Source organism: Melanostigma gelatinosum (genome assembly GCF_949748355.1).
Source record: "Melanostigma gelatinosum genome assembly, chromosome: 22".
Taxonomy (NCBI): domain Eukaryota; kingdom Metazoa; phylum Chordata; class Actinopteri; order Perciformes; family Zoarcidae; genus Melanostigma; species Melanostigma gelatinosum.
Window position 1 is genome coordinate 7,725,258 of NC_136655.1, and position 18,501 is coordinate 7,743,758.

The following is an 18,501-nucleotide window of genomic DNA, read 5'->3' on the forward strand; positions in this document are numbered from 1 at the left end:
ATGTCAAAAAAGTCATCAAAAGTCATAGTATAGCATGTCAAAAAAGTCATAAAAAGTCATAGTACAGCATGTCAAAAAAGTCATAAAAAGTCATAGTATAGCATGTCAAAAAAAGTCATCAAAAGTCATAGTATGGCATGTCTAAAAAGTCATAGTATAGCATGTCAAAAAAGTCATAAAAAGTCATAGTATGGCATGTCAAAAAAGTCATAAAAAGTCATAGCATGTCAAAACAGGCATTAAAAGTCATAGTACAGCATGTCAAAAAAGTCATAAAAAGTCATAGTATAGCATGTCAAAAAAGTCATAAAAAGTCATAGTATAGCATGTCAAAAAAGTCATCAAAAGTCATAGTATGGCATGTCAAAAAAGTCATAGCATGTCAAAACAGGCATTAAAAGTCATAGTACAGCATGTCAAAAAAGGCATAAAAAGTCATAGTATAGCATGTCAAAAAAGTCATCAAAAGTCATAGTATGGCATGTCAAAAAAGTCATAGCATGTCAAAACAGGCATTAAAAGTCATAGTACAGCATGTCTAAAAAGTCATAGTATAGCATGTCAAAAAAGTCATAAAAAGTCATAGTACAGCATGTCAAAAAAGTCATAAAAAGTCATAGTACAGCATGTCAAAAAAGTCATAGTATAGCATGTCAAAAAAGTCATAAAAAGTCATAGTATAGCATGTCAAAAAAGTCATCAAAAGTCATAGTATGGCATGTCAAAAAAGTCATAGCATGTCAAAAAAGGCATGAAAAGTCATAGTATAGCATGTCAAAAAAGGCATGAAAAGTCATGGTATAGCATGTCAAAAAAGTCATAGAATGTCACAACAGGCATTAAAAGTCATAGTACAGCATGTCTAAAAAGTCATAGTATAGCATGTCAAAAAAGTCATAGTACAGCATGTCTAAAAAGTCATAGTACAGCGTGTCAAAAAAGTCATAGTATAGCATGTCAAAAAAGTCATCAAAAGTCATTGTATGGCATGTCAAAAAAGTCATCAGAAGTCATAGTATGGCATGTCAAAAAAGTCATAGCATGTCAAAACAGGCATTAAAAGTCATGGTATAGCATGTCAAAAAAGTCCTAAAAAGTCATAGTATAGCATGTCAAAAAAGTCATAAAAAGTCATAGTATAGCATGTCAAAAAAGTCATAAAAAGTCATAGTATGGCATGTCAAAAAAGTCATAAAAAGTCATAGTATAGCATGTCAAAAAAGTCATAAAAAGTCATAGCATGTCAAAACAGGCATTAAAAGTCATGGTATAGCATGTCTAAAAAGTCATAGTATAGCATGTCAAAAAAGTCATAAAAAGTCATAGCATGTCAAAAAAGGCATGAAAAGTCATAGTATAGCATGTCAAAACAGGCATTAAAAGTCATAGTATAGCATGTCAAAAAAGTCATCAAAAGTCATAGTATGGCATGTCAAAAAAGTCATAGTATAGCATGTCAAAAAAGTCATCAAAAGTCATAGTATAGCATGTCAAAAAAGTCATAAAAAGTCATAGTACAGCATGTCAAAAAAGTCATAAAAAGTCATAGTATAGCATGTCAAAAAAGTCATAAAAAGTCATAGTATGGCATGTCAAAAAAGTCATAAAAAGTCATAGCATGTCAAAACAGGCATTAAAAGTCATAGTACAGCATGTCAAAAAAGTCATAAAAAGTCATAGTACAGCATGTCAAAAAAGTCATCAAAAGTCATAGTATAGCATGTCAAAAAAGTCATAAAAAGTCATAGTATAGCATGTCAAAAAAGTCATCAAAAGTCATAGTATGGCATGTCAAAAAAGTCATAGCATGTCAAAACAGGCATTAAAAGTCATGGTATAGCATGTCAAAAAAGTCATAAAAAGTCATAGTATAGCATGTCAAAAAAGTCATAAAAAGTCATAGTATAGCATGTCAAAAAAGTCATAGTATAGCATGTCAAAAAAGTCATAAAAAGTCATAGCATGTCAAAACAGGCATTAAAAGTCATCGTATAGCATGTCTAAAAAGTCATAGTATAGCATGTCAAAAAGTCATAAAAAGTCATAGCATGTCAAAAAAGGCATGAAAAGTCATAGTATAGCATGTCAAAACAGGCATTAAAAGTCATAGTAGCATGTCAAAAAAGTCATCAAAAGTCATAGTATGGCATGTCAAAAAAGTCATAAAAAGTCATAGTACAGCATGTCAAAAAAGTCATAAAAAGTCATAGTACGGCATGTCAAAAAAGTCATAAAAAGTCATAGTATAGCATGTCAAAAAAGTCATAAAAAGTCATAGTACAGCATGTCAAAAAAGTCATAAAAAGTCATAGTACAGCATGTCTAAAAAGTCATAGTATAGCATGTCAAAAAGTCATCAAAAGTCATAGTATAGCATGTCAAAAAAGTCATAAAAAGTCATAGTACAGCATGTCAAAAAAGTCATAAAAAGTCATAGTATAGCATGTCAAAAAAGTCATCAAAAGTCATAGTATGGCATGTCAAAAAAGTCATAAAAAGTCATAGTATAGCATGTCAAAAAAGTCATCAAAAGTCATAGTATAGCATGTCAAAAAAGTCATCAAAAGTCATAGTATAGCATGTCAAAAAAGTCATAGTATGGCATGTCAAAAAAGTCATCAAAAGTCATTGTATGGCATGTCAAAAAAGTCATAAAAAGTCATAGCATGTCAAAACAGGCATTAAAAGTCATGGTATAGCATGTCAAAAAAGTCATAAAAAGTCATAGTATAGCATGTCAAAAAAGTCATAAAAAGTCATAGTACAGCATGTCAAGAAAGTCATAAAAAGTCATAGTATGGCATGTCAAAAAAGTCATCAAAAGTCATCGTATGGCATGTCAAAAAAGTCATAAAAAGTCATAGCATGTCAAAACAGGCATTAAAAGTCATCGTATAGCATGTCTAAAAAGTCATAGTATAGCATGTCAAAAAAGTCATAAAAAGTCATAGCATGTCGAAAAAGGCATAAAAAGTCATAGTATAGCATGTCAAAAAAGGCATAAAAAGTCATAGTATAGCATGTCAAAAAAGTCATCAAAAGTCATAGTATAGCATGTCAAAAAAGTCATCAAAAGTCATAGTATAGCATGTCAAAAAAGTCATAAAAAGTCATAGTATAGCATGTCAAAAAAGTCATCAAAAGTCATAGTATGGCATGTCAAAAAAGTCATCAAAAGTCATCGTATGGCATGTCAAAAAAGTCATAAAAAGTCATAGCATGTCAAAACAGGCATTAAAAGTCATAGTATAGTATGTCAAAAAAGGCATGAAAAGTCATGGTATAGCATGTCAAAAAAGTCATAGCATGTCACAACAGGCATTAAAAGTCATAGTACAGCATGTCTAAAAAGTCATAGTATAGCATGTCAAAAAAGTCATAGTACAGCATGTCTAAAAAGTCATAGTACAGCGTGTCAAAAAAGTCATAGTATAGCATGTCAAAAAAGTCATCAGAAGTCATAGTATGGCATGTCAAAAAAGTCATAGCATGTCAAAACAGGCATTAAAAGTCATGGTATAGCATGTCAAAAAAGTCCTAAAAAGTCATAGTATAGCATGTCAAAAAAGTCATAAAAAGTCATAGTATAGCATGTCAAAAAAGTCATAAAAAGTCATAGTATGGCATGTCAAAAAAGTCATAAAAAGTCATAGTATAGCATGTCAAAAAAGTCATAAAAAGTCATAGCATGTCAAAACAGGCATTAAAAGTCATGGTATAGCATGTCTAAAAAGTCATAGTATAGCATGTCAAAAAAGTCATAAAAAGTCATAGCATGTCAAAAAAGGCAAGAAAAGTCATAGTATAGCATGTCAAAACAGGCATTAAAAGTCATAGTATAGCATGTCAAAAAAGTCATCAAAAGTCATAGTATGGCATGTCAAAAAAGTCATAGTATAGCATGTCAAAAAAGTCATCAAAAGTCATAGAATAGCATGTCAAAAAAGTCATAAAAAGTCATAGCATGTCAAAACAGGCATTAAAAGTCATAGTACAGCATGTCAAAAAAGTCATAAAAAGGCATAGTATAGCATGTCAAAAAAGTCATAAAAAGTCATAGCATGTCAAAACAGGCATTAAAAGTCATGGTATAGCATGTCTAAAAAGTCATAGTATAGCATGTCAAAAAAGTCATAAAAAGTCATAGCATGTCAAAAAAGGCATGAAAAGTCATAGTATAGCATGTCAAAACAGGCATTAAAAGTCATAGTATAGCATGTCAAAAAAGTCATCAAAAGTCATAGTATGGCATGTCAAAAAAGTCATAGTATAGCATGTCAAAAAAGTCATCAAAAGTCATAGAATAGCATGTCAAAAAAGTCATAAAAAGTCATAGCATGTCAAAACAGGCATTAAAAGTCATAGTACAGCATGTCAAAAAAGTCATAAAAAGGCATAGTACAGCATGTCAAAAAAGTCATAAAAAGTCATAGTATAGCATGTCAAAAAAGTCATAAAAAGTCATAGTATAGCATGTCAAAAAAGTCATCAAAAGTCATAGTATGGCATGTCAAAAAAGTCATAGCATGTCAAAACAGGCATTAAAAGTCATGGTATAGCATGTCAAAAAAGTCATAAAAAGTCATAGTATAGCATGTCAAAAAAGTCATAAAAAGTCATAGTATAGCATGTCAAAAAAGTCATAGTATAGCATGTCAAAAAAGTCATAAAAAGTCATAGCATGTCAAAACAGGCATTAAAAGTCATCGTATAGCATGTCTAAAAAGTCATAGTATAGCATGTCAAAAAAGTCATAAAAAGTCATAGCATGTCAAAAAAGGCATGAAAAGTCATAGTATAGCATGTCAAAACAGGCATTAAAAGTCATAGTAGCATGTCAAAAAAGTCATCAAAAGTCATAGTATGGCATGTCAAAAAAGTCATAAAAAGTCATAGTACAGCATGTCAAAAAAGTCATAAAAAGTCATAGTACGGCATGTCAAAAAAGTCATAAAAAGTCATAGTATAGCATGTCAAAAAAGTCATAAAAAGTCATAGTACAGCATGTCAAAAAAGTCATAAAAAGTCATCGTACAGCATGTCTAAAAAGTCATAGTATAGCATGTCAAAAAGTCATCAAAAGTCATAGTATAGCATGTCAAAAAAGTCATAAAAAGTCATAGTACAGCATGTCAAAAAAGTCATAAAAAGTCATAGTATAGCATGTCAAAAAAGTCATCAAAAGTCATAGTATGGCATGTCAAAAAAGTCATAAAAAGTCATAGTATAGCATGTCAAAAAAGTCATCAAAAGTCATAGTATAGCATGTCAAAAAAGTCATAAAAAGTCATAGTATAGCATGTCAAAAAAGTCATCAAAAGTCATAGTATGGCATGTCAAAAAAGTCATCAAAAGTAATCGTATGGCATGTCAAAAAAGTCATAAAAAGTCATAGCATGTCAAAACAGGCATTAAAAGTCATGGTATAGCATGTCAAAAAAGTCATAAAAAGTCATAGTATAGCATGTCAAAAAAGTCATAAAAAGTCATAGTACAGCATGTCAAGAAAGTCATAAAAAGTCATAGTATGGCATGTCAAAAAAGTCATAAAAAGTCATAGCATGTCAAAACAGGCATTAAAAGTCATCGTATAGCATGTCTAAAAAGTCATAGTATAGCATGTCAAAAAAGTCATAAAAAGTCATAGCATGTGGAAAAAGGCATAAAAAGTCATAGTATAGCATGTCAAAAAAGGCATAAAAAGTCATAGTATAGCATGTCAAAAAAGTCATCAAAAGTCATAGTATAGCATGTCAAAAAAGTCATCAAAAGTGATAGTATAGCATGTCAAAAAAGTCATAAAAAGTCATAGTATAGCATGTCAAAAAAGTCATCAAAAGTCATAGTATGGCATGTCAAAAAAGTCATCAAAAGTCATTGTATGGCATGTCAAAAAAGTCATAAAAAGTCATAGCATGTCAAAACAGGCATTAAAAGTCATGGTATAGCATGTCAAAAAAGTCATAAAAAGTCATAGTATAGCATGTCAAAAAAGTCATAAAAAGTCATAGTACAGCATGTCAAGAAAGTCATAAAAAGTCATAGTATGGCATGTCAAAAAAGTCATCAAAAGTCATCGTATGGCATGTCAAAAAAGTCATAAAAAGTCATAGCATGTCAAAACAGGCATTAAAAGTCATCGTATAGCATGTCTAAAAAGTCATAGTATAGCATGTCAAAAAAGTCATAAAAAGTCATAGCATGTCGAAAAAGGCATAAAAAGTCATAGTATAGCATGTCAAAAAAGGCATAAAAAGTCATAGTATAGCATGTCAAAAAAGTCATCAAAAGTCATAGTATAGCATGTCAAAAAAGTCATCAAAAGTCATAGTATAGCATGTCAAAAAAGTCATAAAAAGTCATAGTATAGCATGTCAAAAAAGTCATCAAAAGTCATAGTATGGCATGTCAAAAAAGTCATCAAAAGTCATTGTATGGCATGTCAAAAAAGTCATAAAAAGTCATAGCATGTCAAAACAGGCATTAAAAGTCATGGTATAGCATGTCAAAAAAGTCATAAAAAGTCATAGTATAGCATGTCAAAAAAGTCATAAAAAGTCATAGTACAGCATGTCAAGAAAGTCATAAAAAGTCATAGTATGGCATGTCAAAAAAGTCATAAAAAGTCATAGCATGTCAAAACAGGCATTAAAAGTCATCGTATAGCATGTCTAAAAAGTCATAGTATAGCATGTCGAAAAAGGCATAAAAAGTCATAGTATAGCATGTCAAAAAAGGCATAAAAAGTCATAGCATGTCAAAACAGGCATTAAAAGTCATGGTATAGCATGTCTAAAAAGTCATAGTATAGCATGTCAAAAAAGTCATAAAAAGTCATAGTATAGCATGTCGAAAAAGTCATAAAAAGTCATAGTATAGCATGTCAAAAAAGGCATAAAAAGTCATAGTATAGCATGTCAAAAAAGTCATAAAAAGTCATAGTATAGCATGTCAAAAAAGTCATAAAAAGTCATAGTATAGCATGTCAAAAAAGTCATAAAAAGTCATAGCATGTCGAAAAAGGCATAAAAAGTCATAGTATAGCATGTCAAAAAAGGCATAAAAAGTCATAGTATAGCATGTCAAAAAAGTCATAAAAAGTCATAGTATAGCATGTCAAAAAAGTCATAAAAAGTCATAGTATAGCATGTCAAAAAAAGCATAAAAAGTCATAGTATAGCATGTCAAAAAAGTCATAAAAAGCCATAGTATAGCATGTCAAAAAAGTCATAAAAAGTCATAGTATAGCATGTCAAAAAAGTCATAAAAAGTCATAGCATGTCAAAACAGGCATTAAAAGTCATGGTATAGCATGTCTAAAAAGTCATAGTATAGCATGTCAAAAAAGTCATAAAAAGTCATAGCATGTCGAAAAAGGCATAAAAAGTCATAGTATAGCATGTCAAAAAAGGCATAAAAAGTCATAGTATAGCATGTCAAAAAAGTCATCAAAAGTCATAGTATAGCATGTCAAAAAAAGCATAAAAAGTCATAGTATAGCATGTCAAAAAAGGCATAAGTCATAATATACATTACATTAAATAATTATGCTGGTGTTTCGATTCTGCATCCGACTGATTAGTATTGCGTTGATGTACATAATACACGTAATGTCGGCGGGCTGGTGTGTTGTATCACCGGTCTATGGGCAACACGGCCAGAGTTAACGTTAGTGGTTCATTCATACCTGCTCCGGTGATCGGCGTTCAGCCAGCAGCATGTGGTACGTATGAGGTCCAGGATGTCCAAAAAATCCAACCGCTTCTTGAAACTGCCGCCACAAAACTTATTATAGTGCACTCTACTACAGTACTGTTCTTTTAGTGGACAGTTAGAAACTGGTTAAAGTCTTTAAAACGTATTTTCTTTAACACGCTCGCGCCTCCTTTCTGTTCTCCTCCATGCTGCGTTTTGTTTGGGCTCCCTCCCCGCGCGCACAGGTGTCTCTAATGACTCCCCTCTCCCTCCTTGCCTGCATGGCACACCTTGCACTGTGCAAGAATGACACAAGATGGCAGTGTCTGCTAACTTTTCTCATAAAAATATGGACTTCAACCAAAATATAGCTTGATATTATCAAGCAGAAGACTTGAAATACAGTGGAACCATTTCTAGTGCCTTCTTCCCTTGAATGCAAATCTCCGTCAGTACACCAGAGATACAGGTTTAGGTTTGAATATAGAGCGAGACAGTTCAAATTCAAATTATTATTTTTATATCAACCATGAATAAAATAAGTTGAGCTCCAACCAACAGAGTTGGAGAGTTTCTTTTACATTCAAAGTGTTAAAAAAAGAGATATTTGACAATTATAAAACATCTCTTCAGCATGTACACCTGGGATGTGTTACCATCACTCTGTGTCGTTCAAAAGGCAAAACACGGAAAAGGTTTCTCTTCCCAAATAAGCCAGTGATGATGTTTCCAGCTGTGAGCATACACTAAAAAAAAAAGCCCAAATTCATATGTTTTACCAGTCAGCATGAGGTGAGACTTGTTTCTAGGGATGGGTGACCACCTCTTCTAAAAACAGCACCAAGTGTCACTGGGTGTCAGGAATGTCGTCATGGCTCAGCGCTGTTCGCACACGTCTCTGCATCAGTGTGTATCTGCCGTCGCGAGAAGTCCAGAAAGATGCCGTCGAGCTCCGGCTCCGAGTCCAAAGACTCCGGCACGTGGTCCGTCATGATCTCCAGACTGGACGAAGGACTGGGACCGGAGCTCGTGTCTTGAGCCAGCGCTCTGGAGGATGCGGGGGAGTCCGACACCAGCGAGCCAGCGCAGTGTGTGTCCTCGCCTGGGGAAGGCTGTGGGAGGATGCAGGGGGAGTGATTCTGTGGCTGGAGAGGATGGGGACCTGAACGGAGACCGACAGAGTTAAGCAAAACAAGCATTTTAAGACTAAAAAGATGGGGTTGTGCAATGTTGGACAGTCTTAAAAAGTTTAATTTAAAGGTCTGAGATTCAGCACCAAAACACACCGTTTAAAGAGTAATCTGAACCATTGATCACTCCAGCAATAATAGCGTCTTGCCATCTTGAAATTTGCTGATGCCAATGATTTGTTGGGTCGTTTATTACCGGGGCAGCCGTACCTGAAAGTGCAGCGGAGGCCGTGGAGGCTGGAGAGTGGTTGGCGAGGCTGGATGTGCTGGTGTTGCTGGTGGCAGTTGTTGTGGATTCAGCCAAAGAGCTGCTCTCCTCCAAGCAGGACGTCATCTCAGAGACGGAGTGCCGTCTGATACCTGTGCCACCTCCCGCGGAAGAGTCGGTGTCGTACTCCCCCACAGGGGTCAGCATGGGGATGTTGTAGCTCTGAGAGCGGACCACTAGGTTCTTGGCGATGGGGGAGTTTCCTGGTTTGGAGGGCCAGGAGCGCTGCAAACGCTTTTCTGGCGAGAGAAGGAGCGAGAAAGTAAAGAAAGACTGCTTTATGAATTTGATTACTTTATAATTGAAAACACGCAAAAACAACACATAGGTGAACGTGGCGCTTGTAACTTTTAAAAGCACTTCCATGGCTCGTCATCTGTAAACACATTTAAACATGTACATACCTAAAACGCAGGAGGAGCAGTGCAAATTGGAAGATCCATCTCTGGAATATAACCCATGAGTGCCGAGGTATGGAGAGACCACCTTCTGGATGAGAGCCTCCAGACGAAGGTAGTCGTCTGTTACACCTTTAGATTCATGGACTCCCTGCATCAGAGACACACACACACACACACACACAGATGTCAAATTAAATAATGCAATCACTGCAAAGAGTGGAGATTTCAGAGTTGTTTCTTCACCGTCACCGGGTCATAATCAATGGGAATCAATACGGTGCTGCTTTACGAACTCAGAGCCATGAAGAAAACCAAAGTACAACTTTTCTGTTTGAAAGGTTCAGGCTCTTTGTTTCCATGATAGTTCGAGTCGACTCCACAACTTTTAATAAACTTGAGAGCAAATCTTCCCGCTGGGGGGGTGTGATACATGTGGGCCCGGTGACCTTACCCCAGAGTCTCCAAATCACAATAGAGAGATCAATCATCGTTTCAGTTCTGTGAATCATTGAGCATATGCATCTAAACCGCAGCACAGAGACGAACCACATCAATACACCAGACTTTGGCGAATTGGCGTCACAGAACGGAAGGGAAATTACTAACAGATGAAACAAGAAGTCTCAAAAGCAGCACACATTCAGTGCTGAGTTGTACCTCTCTTACCCCCGACCTCTTGCCTTAGCATGCCCTGCTTTTTACATCCTCAACTCTACCTGTTGGTTTGATATTCATCGTGGGCAAACACAAAGAGACCATTTAAAATGGCTCTGCAGCATCTGTACACAGCAGATAACACAGGAAAATAAACATGTCCAGTTGTCTATTCTTGTCCACAGACACGTGAATGTCTGCCCTCTCATCTAGTAAAACAAGATAGAAATTCACATAATTCTTCGACCATTTACTTCTGTAATGTTTTTGATGATGAGGTCACTAATCCTAAATGATTATTTTGATGATTGACTTGCTGATTTTCCTGTTTTTGTGAGAACAAAGGGATCAGTGTAGACATGGTTAATTCACACAGGCAGGGTGCAGAGGGTACTGAGCGGTCATGGGAAGACGACTCTGTATCTCCTCTGAGATTACTTCCTGTGAGATACCTTTGCAAGAAAAAAAGAAAAAAGTCAGCCGCTCTCTGTACCCTCTGATCCTCCATCTGTTGTCACTTACCCCTCAGCCTACTGCAGCCATGGATGTGTGTGTGTGTGTGTGTACCTGCAGTATTAGCAGCATCTGTATGATAGAAGGGGGAACTCTGGCTCGGGGTCGACACAGAGCCTCGTCCAGTTTCAGGTTGAGGGCGATGATGTTCCTGAAGTGGAGGAGAGCCAACTGACGCACTGACGGCTCCTTTCCCTGTGGACACACATGTCAACACACAGCTTTGTAATGGAAATATAAGCATGTGAGTGCGAGTATAGTTGTGTGTGTGTGTGTGTGTACCTGTACAGGATAGAAGATGGCCTGCAGCATGGACAGAACATCACAGAAGAAGAAGTCCCATGTGTCGGCCAGAGAGTCCAGCAACTTCTGACCTATAACACACAATTGCATGAAGACAAACAACCCAAACACCACAAAGACATTACCGTCTGACTGGCACATGCAGTCAACAAGAGACAAGGCGCTGGGAGATTCTGGAAAATATCTCTGCATCATGTTACCTGAGAACTTCATGTGACTTGTTCTCAGTGCAGTGGATGTACAGGTTCCTAATTCCATGCAAATGACACATGTCTGCAGTGACGGACATGACAGAGCCTGTGCTTTGCAAAGGAAAAATGATGACGCTTCTATTTCTGAGAATGACCAGATATTCTCCAGGCTTCACAATTTTGCAGCATAGGTCTGTGCGTGCATGTGCGCGCACACAGGCACACACACACACACACACACACACACTACTATTGAGCGAGCCAGAACAATGGGTCTGTGCATGTACCGCAGTGGTTTCTGTACTGACTGGATGTCGTGTGTTGTGTGACATACTTCATCACTTCCTATCTGGTTGCTGTGACGACAGCACTGACAATCGAGTCAGTGTGTGTGTGTGTCAAAGGTGCTTCAAATAAAGGTCACACATTTGCCACAACAAAGAGAACAAATTGATTTCGGTGTCTTTTTCTCACCTCCTCAATGGCTCCTTCTCACTCTGACTGAGTGTGTGTGTGTGTGTGTGTACATACAAGCGGGTACTGCAGAAAAAGGTCCATCACACAGTTCAAACAAATAGTTCATGGGTCAACCTCTCGTCCGACATTTCAGTTTTAGGTAAACACTCTAAATCATGTCTCCGTCCAGTGTCCCTACAGTGACTCACCGGCTCTGTGGACATTCTTCACCAAAGCCAGAAGGCACCAGCAAAGTAAAAGGTCTTGGTAGATTTTGGCGTCGCTTATATCACGCAGAGTTCTGCTCACCTTCATAGAAGTGGATCTTGTCTCTCAGTATCACCATGCCTTTAGTGAGCAGCTGGTTCTGAAGGTACTCAGTGAAGAAGGAGCCCAGCTCCGTCTTCAGCAGCTGCCTGTATCAAAGAAAAGTGCAAATGAGTGCGTGTGTATCCTGTAAGCGGACACACACACACACACACACTGTGATACTTCTTTTACATGAACCATAAATAATTTGTTCTAGTGAACTGGAAAGCTGCGGTGTTTAAACAGCAGCAGACTCAGGAAATGAGATGTTGATCACACTGAAAAAAACCCCCATTTCAACAGGATTTTCCACCGATGAACCGGAGAGAACACAGGTAGAGATCAGCACGACAGCTCACTTTGCTGTGATTACAGGAAGAGAACACTTGAACTTTAATCTTCTTCTAATCTTCGTCATGACTGCTGCCAGGTTTCTACAACGTGACGCTTTCGTGTTGTTCAAGTTCATGACAACGGCTTGAGTCAGCGTGCGTGCAGGTTCAGCGCGTGTGTGTGTGTGTGTGTGTGTGCGGTGTGTGATATTTACTGTACATGACTGGAGTTTTGACAGGCCTGTGTCAACTGCCCTCGGGCTAAACTGTAATTAAACGCAGCCGAGGAACAGCAGGAGAAAGACGGAGCCGCTGAGAGAGACGCAACAACAAAAGCAGTTCCTGGCCATGTGTTGATGTGTCATTAAAGGCTACATTTAGCACGCTGAAGCTGCCATTGTGTGTATATGGGAGCAAGGGAAGGTGGGAAATTACAGAGTATATAACACTACAATTTAGTCACATTTCTTCCTGAAATAAAAACCAGCTCAAGCTTAACATTCACCGTGTTTGTGTGAAAGTCAGCGAGAGAAGCCAAATAAAACACAGAGACGGAGAGCTTACCTGACACCTTCGTTCAGAGTGTAGAGTTCATTTTCCCCCAAATCCTTCCTCTGGAAAACAGATATCACTGCGTTGTGGATGCTGAGTAGAAGCACACAGAAGCATTCAGTGCAGAAATATTCACAAAGAAGAATGTGTAGAATGACAGAATAATATTACATTAATCAACAATATGCATGATCACTGCACGACTAGCTGCTGAGAGGCAGCATTTCACACGGAAAAAAGATGATTTCCATTGCTTCAAATCAAGATACATTGTAGATTTGCAACTTAAACACGAAATCAAATTGTGCAACCTGTGAATTTGCACAAAGAAGCCGCACAATATAAAGTGTAAACAAAATGAAAGACAGCAGAAAACAAGAAAGGAGAGTTACACGTACAAAGGTCAGGAGGGGGCATGACCTTTTTGTTTACTGTAGGTTCCGGTCCAGAACACTCTCTCACTAACCAACACGGCTCACACACTAACCTGTTCCAAGTAGCGTTGGCCCCGGCCCTTCTCTGCTGGGTCCCTCTGTCCATGCTGCACTCCTCAGCCAGTCCTCCCTTCTCCCCTCCTCCTCCTCCCCCTCCTCCTCCTCCCCCTCCTCCCCCTCCTCCTCCTTGGGTTTTCGCCTGCGAGAGGTCGGTCAGACTGGAGAACGAGCTGTTTGCCAACCTCAGCTTGTTGTGGAGACTCCTCGATATCCAAAAGATGGAAAGAGAGAAATAATTATAAGAAGAAACCGCAGTACAACGTGTTACTGGATGAAACCGGTGGAGCCAAGCCCACTTTCCACTTACGCTAGTGGAACCTAGTGACAGTACATCAAGTCTAAAAGTCATCCAAAGACAATAATAGGAGTTTTATTTTTCCCTCAAAAGCGAAATGTTTTTGTAAGTACAGTGAATTTTGTAAGAGAAAGTGAAGTGAGGAATAGAGACACTAAGAGGAAAAAAGGAGGAGAGAGGAGGAGGTACAGGCAGGCTAAATATTCACAGGTTGGTCCATGGAGGAGAAACAAACATCAACAGTTCAGTTCAGAGTGGTGCAGGGGAAAATAAAACGACTGACTATTGAATAAACACGTGGAAGTAATAATCGTTAGTTTTAGTTTAGGGTCTCTGTTGAGGTTGGGAATGTACGATTAGCAGTGAAGGAATGCATTTTGTCAGTGAGGGCCCTAAAAAGTACAGAAGAAGAGGAACGAAGTATAAATGTGGTGTTAAAGCTGAAACTCAACCAGACAGAAACGAGTATAAAGCGGCTTAATATGTCAGGAACAGGTAATGAAACAGTGTTCTCTCCCACAGGCATGTACAGCAGATGTGTGTGTGTGTGTGTGTGTGTGTGTGTGTGTGTGTGTGTGTGTGTGTGTGTGTGTGTGTGTGTGTGTGTGTGTGTGCATAGATATGTGTAATCTGCATGTAAAGCAAATATTAACTTACACACTTCAAACACAGTTCTTTATATTGCTGCAGTGTCTCTACTGGAAAATGAATCAAAAATACTTTCACAGTCATTCATTCATTCAAATGACTAAACCAGCACTTTCTGCAAAAGTTGAAAACATACGACAACACGCACACACTATACTTACTCCGGTCACTGAAAAGGTACCACATATCCCCACTCCATGAGTGTGTGTGTGTGTCACACTGAACAGAACGAGAGTTTGATGAAGATGTGGAAGACAAAAGGTGTCTCTGTCCTCATGGGTCTCTATCTCTTTCACATGCACTTTCTCTCTCATTTCCCTTCTCTCCCTCCTACTTCTTTGACTTTAACTTTTTTATTCTTAGCCCTCTTCTCTCTCTCTCTCTCTCCTTTTGCCAGTCTGTGCCAGTCGGTGACCATGCTATGTGAGCTTTTGTGCCAGGCGAACAAAGGAACCCTTTGAGGTTCAGGAGCTGCCAAGATGGAGGGGAAGGATTTAAAGGTGACACACATTTCACTTCCTCCTCCTCCTCCTCTTCTGTCTGTGTGGGGCCCCGGACAGATAGAAGTTGTGTTCAAGCTGTAATCACACGTTGGCTTGATTCATCCCATTGAGTTTGTCTGTGTCTGCTTTTTACTGTCATCTGCTGTGGAATTGTTCTCTTTTCTTCTTTGTTTTTAATACCTTTGTAACGATCCATGCCCAACTGAATTTAATTGAATTTGGACACAAAAGGAAGAAGAAGAAAGAGAAAAAAAGGGGCTGAAAGGAGATGAAAAAAAAGGAAATCAGGAGCATGTAAAAGAATATGGCAGGGGAGACGGTGTGTGTGTGTGTGTGTGTGTGTGTGTTTTTGGTCCGTCTGTCAACCTGGATCTTAGTTCAACTCCACATAAATAGGTCAGTGCGAGAAACAAGAGCCTGGGGTTCAGATAGACACACAAGCACACACACAACTTTCGTCAAAGTAAGGATGCATTTCCAAATCCTCTCAGAAAAGGTGCAGTGATGAACACCGTGCAACTGAATCTACAAACACCTGAAGAGTGGATGATGCAGAGCAGAAGATACAGAGACTCAGAGGAAACACAGAGTTGTCAGCGTGCTGGAAAGAAAGGGTTCTACATTTAGTAAATTAAAGATTAGTGATGCCACCCGGAAGTTAGATACTCTTTGTTTGTGGCGCTGATACAACAGGAAGAGCTGTGAGAGAAAATGCTGCGGTGTAATTACTAAACAAAGGAGGATAAGGGGGATGTTTGCATGACTGAAAGAATGAATGAGGTCATCGAGGAATGTGTGTGAGTCACTTTCATCTACCTTTTTGTGTCCCAAAGGCCGGGGACAAAGAGAGAAAAGGGAACAGAGCATTGGAGATGCAGTGAAACGCTCTGAATGAGACCTGCTGGCTGATGTGAAAGTGTGTGTGTGTGTGTGTGTGTGTTCTTACCTCCTAAATGAGCCTTCTCGTTCCATGTTAGCCTAAACAGACAGCTGCTACTTAAGGACCGCCCAGCAACCACCACTGACGAATCAGCATCTGAAACAGGTAGAATTAGTGGCAGAGAAAATCATCTTCATTTCAAACAAAACCACCTGAAGTAACAAACTTAACGGGCTTTGGCAGAGACGACTTTCTAGTTTGAACCCCGAGTGAATCGACCGTCTTCCCGGGAGACTTTTTAAACGTCACAGTACGAAAAGCACATGTAAACAATAACAATGATAGTGGTGGAATTTCATTTCGCTGCTTCAGTTTTCAGGCTCCCTGGGACACTGGAACAGAGCGGAGCCACCGTTAATGTTATCAGTAACACCTGCGATGTCTACGACATGCACGCTGCATATTTGAAGAAACAACCCTCATGAAACCTGAAAAAAACATCTTGATGACTTTAAAGTGGAAGAGTTTTGCATGAACAAATATGCCCTTAAAGACAAATGGAGCTTTATAAAGCAGCTCGGATAACTTCAACAGTTTTGACTGAGATTGTCGTGCGATGAAGAAAACCTGCGTGCCGTCCCTGTGACGTGAAAGATGCTTCAACTGTAAACCAGGCTCTCGGTGCATGTCACACCGCTCTCTGCATCCCTGAATTTCCTGTCTGTATAGCCACTGTCACTATCAAATAAAGGCACAAAGTTCCCACAATAATAAACAAACTATGTGACAAGCTCCAAAGTGCTCATTTACTTGTGGAGTAAAATACTTCAGTACTACGTCAGACAGATGTTCACAGACAGGTGACTCTACTCAGCATCTAACTAACTAGACACCGTAATCTAATCAAATTACACTAAAGTGGGTGAGACAGAAATTTGATCCTACTCAAATGCCCTTATACTCACTGGCACACACACACACACACACACACACACACACACACACACTCGTGTGTAGTACAGGGCCAACTAAGGTAAAGCTGAGGCTTCCTCCTGACCGGTGTCACTGTCATATTTAAGGCAACATGGCTGCTCCTCATGTTCATATTTGACTTGTAACGACGTAAAAAATAAAATCAGCAATCCGTGTCGGTGAATTATAAATTCAACGGTTCCAGCGATGGTTTCAGACTTTTGCAATCAAAGTCACCTCACTGAAAGCTTTGCTTTGTTAAACCCCTGGTGAAGATAATTAAAGTCAGTTTAGATGAAATCTGTCATGCGTTTGTCTGCTGGTGAAGAGTCTCCAGTGGTTCAGACTTTACTTCCTGGAAGTTGTATTTGTCAAATATAAACTTTGACCTGCTGTTGCCTGGCGGCTACAGTTATACCTGTGTTACCTCGTTCATCCTATATATCTATTTACTTTTTTATTTTACAGTTTTTCTAGTTCTCTCTGTGAAGCACATTTCTGTTGATAAATGTGGTTTGGACCTCGCGGCATGAGACAGATTGGAACCTTCTATTGGAATAAGGACTCTGCAGAAGAGGTGTGATTTGAGACCAGAAAGGTGTTTGTTTATGGTCAAATCAGTGAATGATATTTGCCTAGATGTGACTATGGTCAATCACACTTTGCTCTGCAGAGGGAAATGTCTCTGACGAATTCCTTCTCATGCCCCCCTTCAGTGTGGTTCAATGCCTTGCTTAAGGGCTCTTGTAGTTTCGGGAGCTTGAAAGTGTTTCTCACGCAGCCTCTGGCTCAATTTTCATGAGCAGTGCAGGATATGAAACCAGTGAGCTCCCACTCACTTAGAATCCTGACTCCTCCTCCTCCTCCTCCTCAGCAGACAGTTTACATTGTAAGTAGATATCAGGGACTAAACTGGCAAAAATATTAACAGCCATAATCTGCTTCAACACACGCGCACACGCACCATTCTGCAGACTGGCAGCACAACAGGGAAATCACCACCCTGCACCACCCTGCTGGAGTCAGTGTTGCCGGAGTCTTGCAGCAGGTTTGTCTGCTCTACCTCTGGCAAAAGACCAAACCACGAGTTGGACGTTCTCCCGTCACCTACAAATCATTGGTGTGTGCTTTAAGAGCGATCCTACCCTGACAACGTTTCTTAAGTCTGCTTCCTGTCTACTAGTGTTTAATAAAACACTTTCAAATCACGCACAGAAATCCTGGAGTATGGTGCATAATAACACTTTGGAGAGGAAATTAATCTATATGGAGTAAAAATGGAAGAAGTATGAGCAATATAAGTCTTTTTTTTTTATAGTAATAGTGTTTCTATCGGTGTACAACTGACGCAAGGACTGAGTTGATCATTTTCATACATCGGCTCCTATACTCACTTTTTCAGAAGTCTTCCTCGCTCCCTTTAAAATAAAGTGTTCTCCGTGTTTAATTCCCGGACCAAAACAAAAACAAAAAGCCTCAAATAACTGCTTTTATTTGGGTGAGGAATAGAGGTTTACGCGGCGCCGAAAAGTCCACCTTCACAGTTCTTGAGCGCCGATAACAGCGCGCGAGGACTGCGCACGTTTCCCCTGAAAAGATCCGACGTTAGGAGCCGTCTTGGACCCGCGCGAGCAGCGATCTGTCAGCGCAGCTTTCAGGACTGCCCGCGAGCGTCAGAGAGAGAGAGAGAGGGAGGAAGTGAGGGAGGTGAAGCAGAGAGAGAGAGAGAGCATGATGGTGTGTGTGCGCGCGTGTGCAGGGGTCGGTGGGTGAGAGATGTAGCCGAGCAGCCTATGGAAAGTGTTGGTGGTTTAGTGTGTGTGTGTGGGTCGTGTATATTACAGC

General features: G+C 39.0%; 1 protein-coding gene across 1 annotated transcript; it reads right to left on the minus strand.

Annotated features, from left to right (window-relative positions):
- Nucleotides 1-8,206: 8,206 nt before the first annotated feature.
- On the minus strand, nucleotides 8,207-18,255 carry LOC306795839 (proline-rich protein 5-like). The gene is made up of 10 exons (XM_079294499.1): nucleotides 18,051-18,255; nucleotides 15,751-15,840; nucleotides 13,352-13,561; nucleotides 12,877-12,957; nucleotides 11,981-12,087; nucleotides 11,004-11,095; nucleotides 10,776-10,916; nucleotides 9,558-9,702; nucleotides 9,096-9,392; nucleotides 8,207-8,857 (listed from the first exon to the last, which is right to left on the minus strand). Exons 2-10 carry the CDS (start codon nucleotides 15,774-15,776, stop codon nucleotides 8,565-8,567), a joined length of 1,392 nt encoding a protein of 463 aa, XP_079150625.1. The 5' UTR covers nucleotides 15,777-15,840; nucleotides 18,051-18,255; the 3' UTR covers nucleotides 8,207-8,564.
- Between the last annotated feature and the right edge of the window lie 246 nt (nucleotides 18,256-18,501).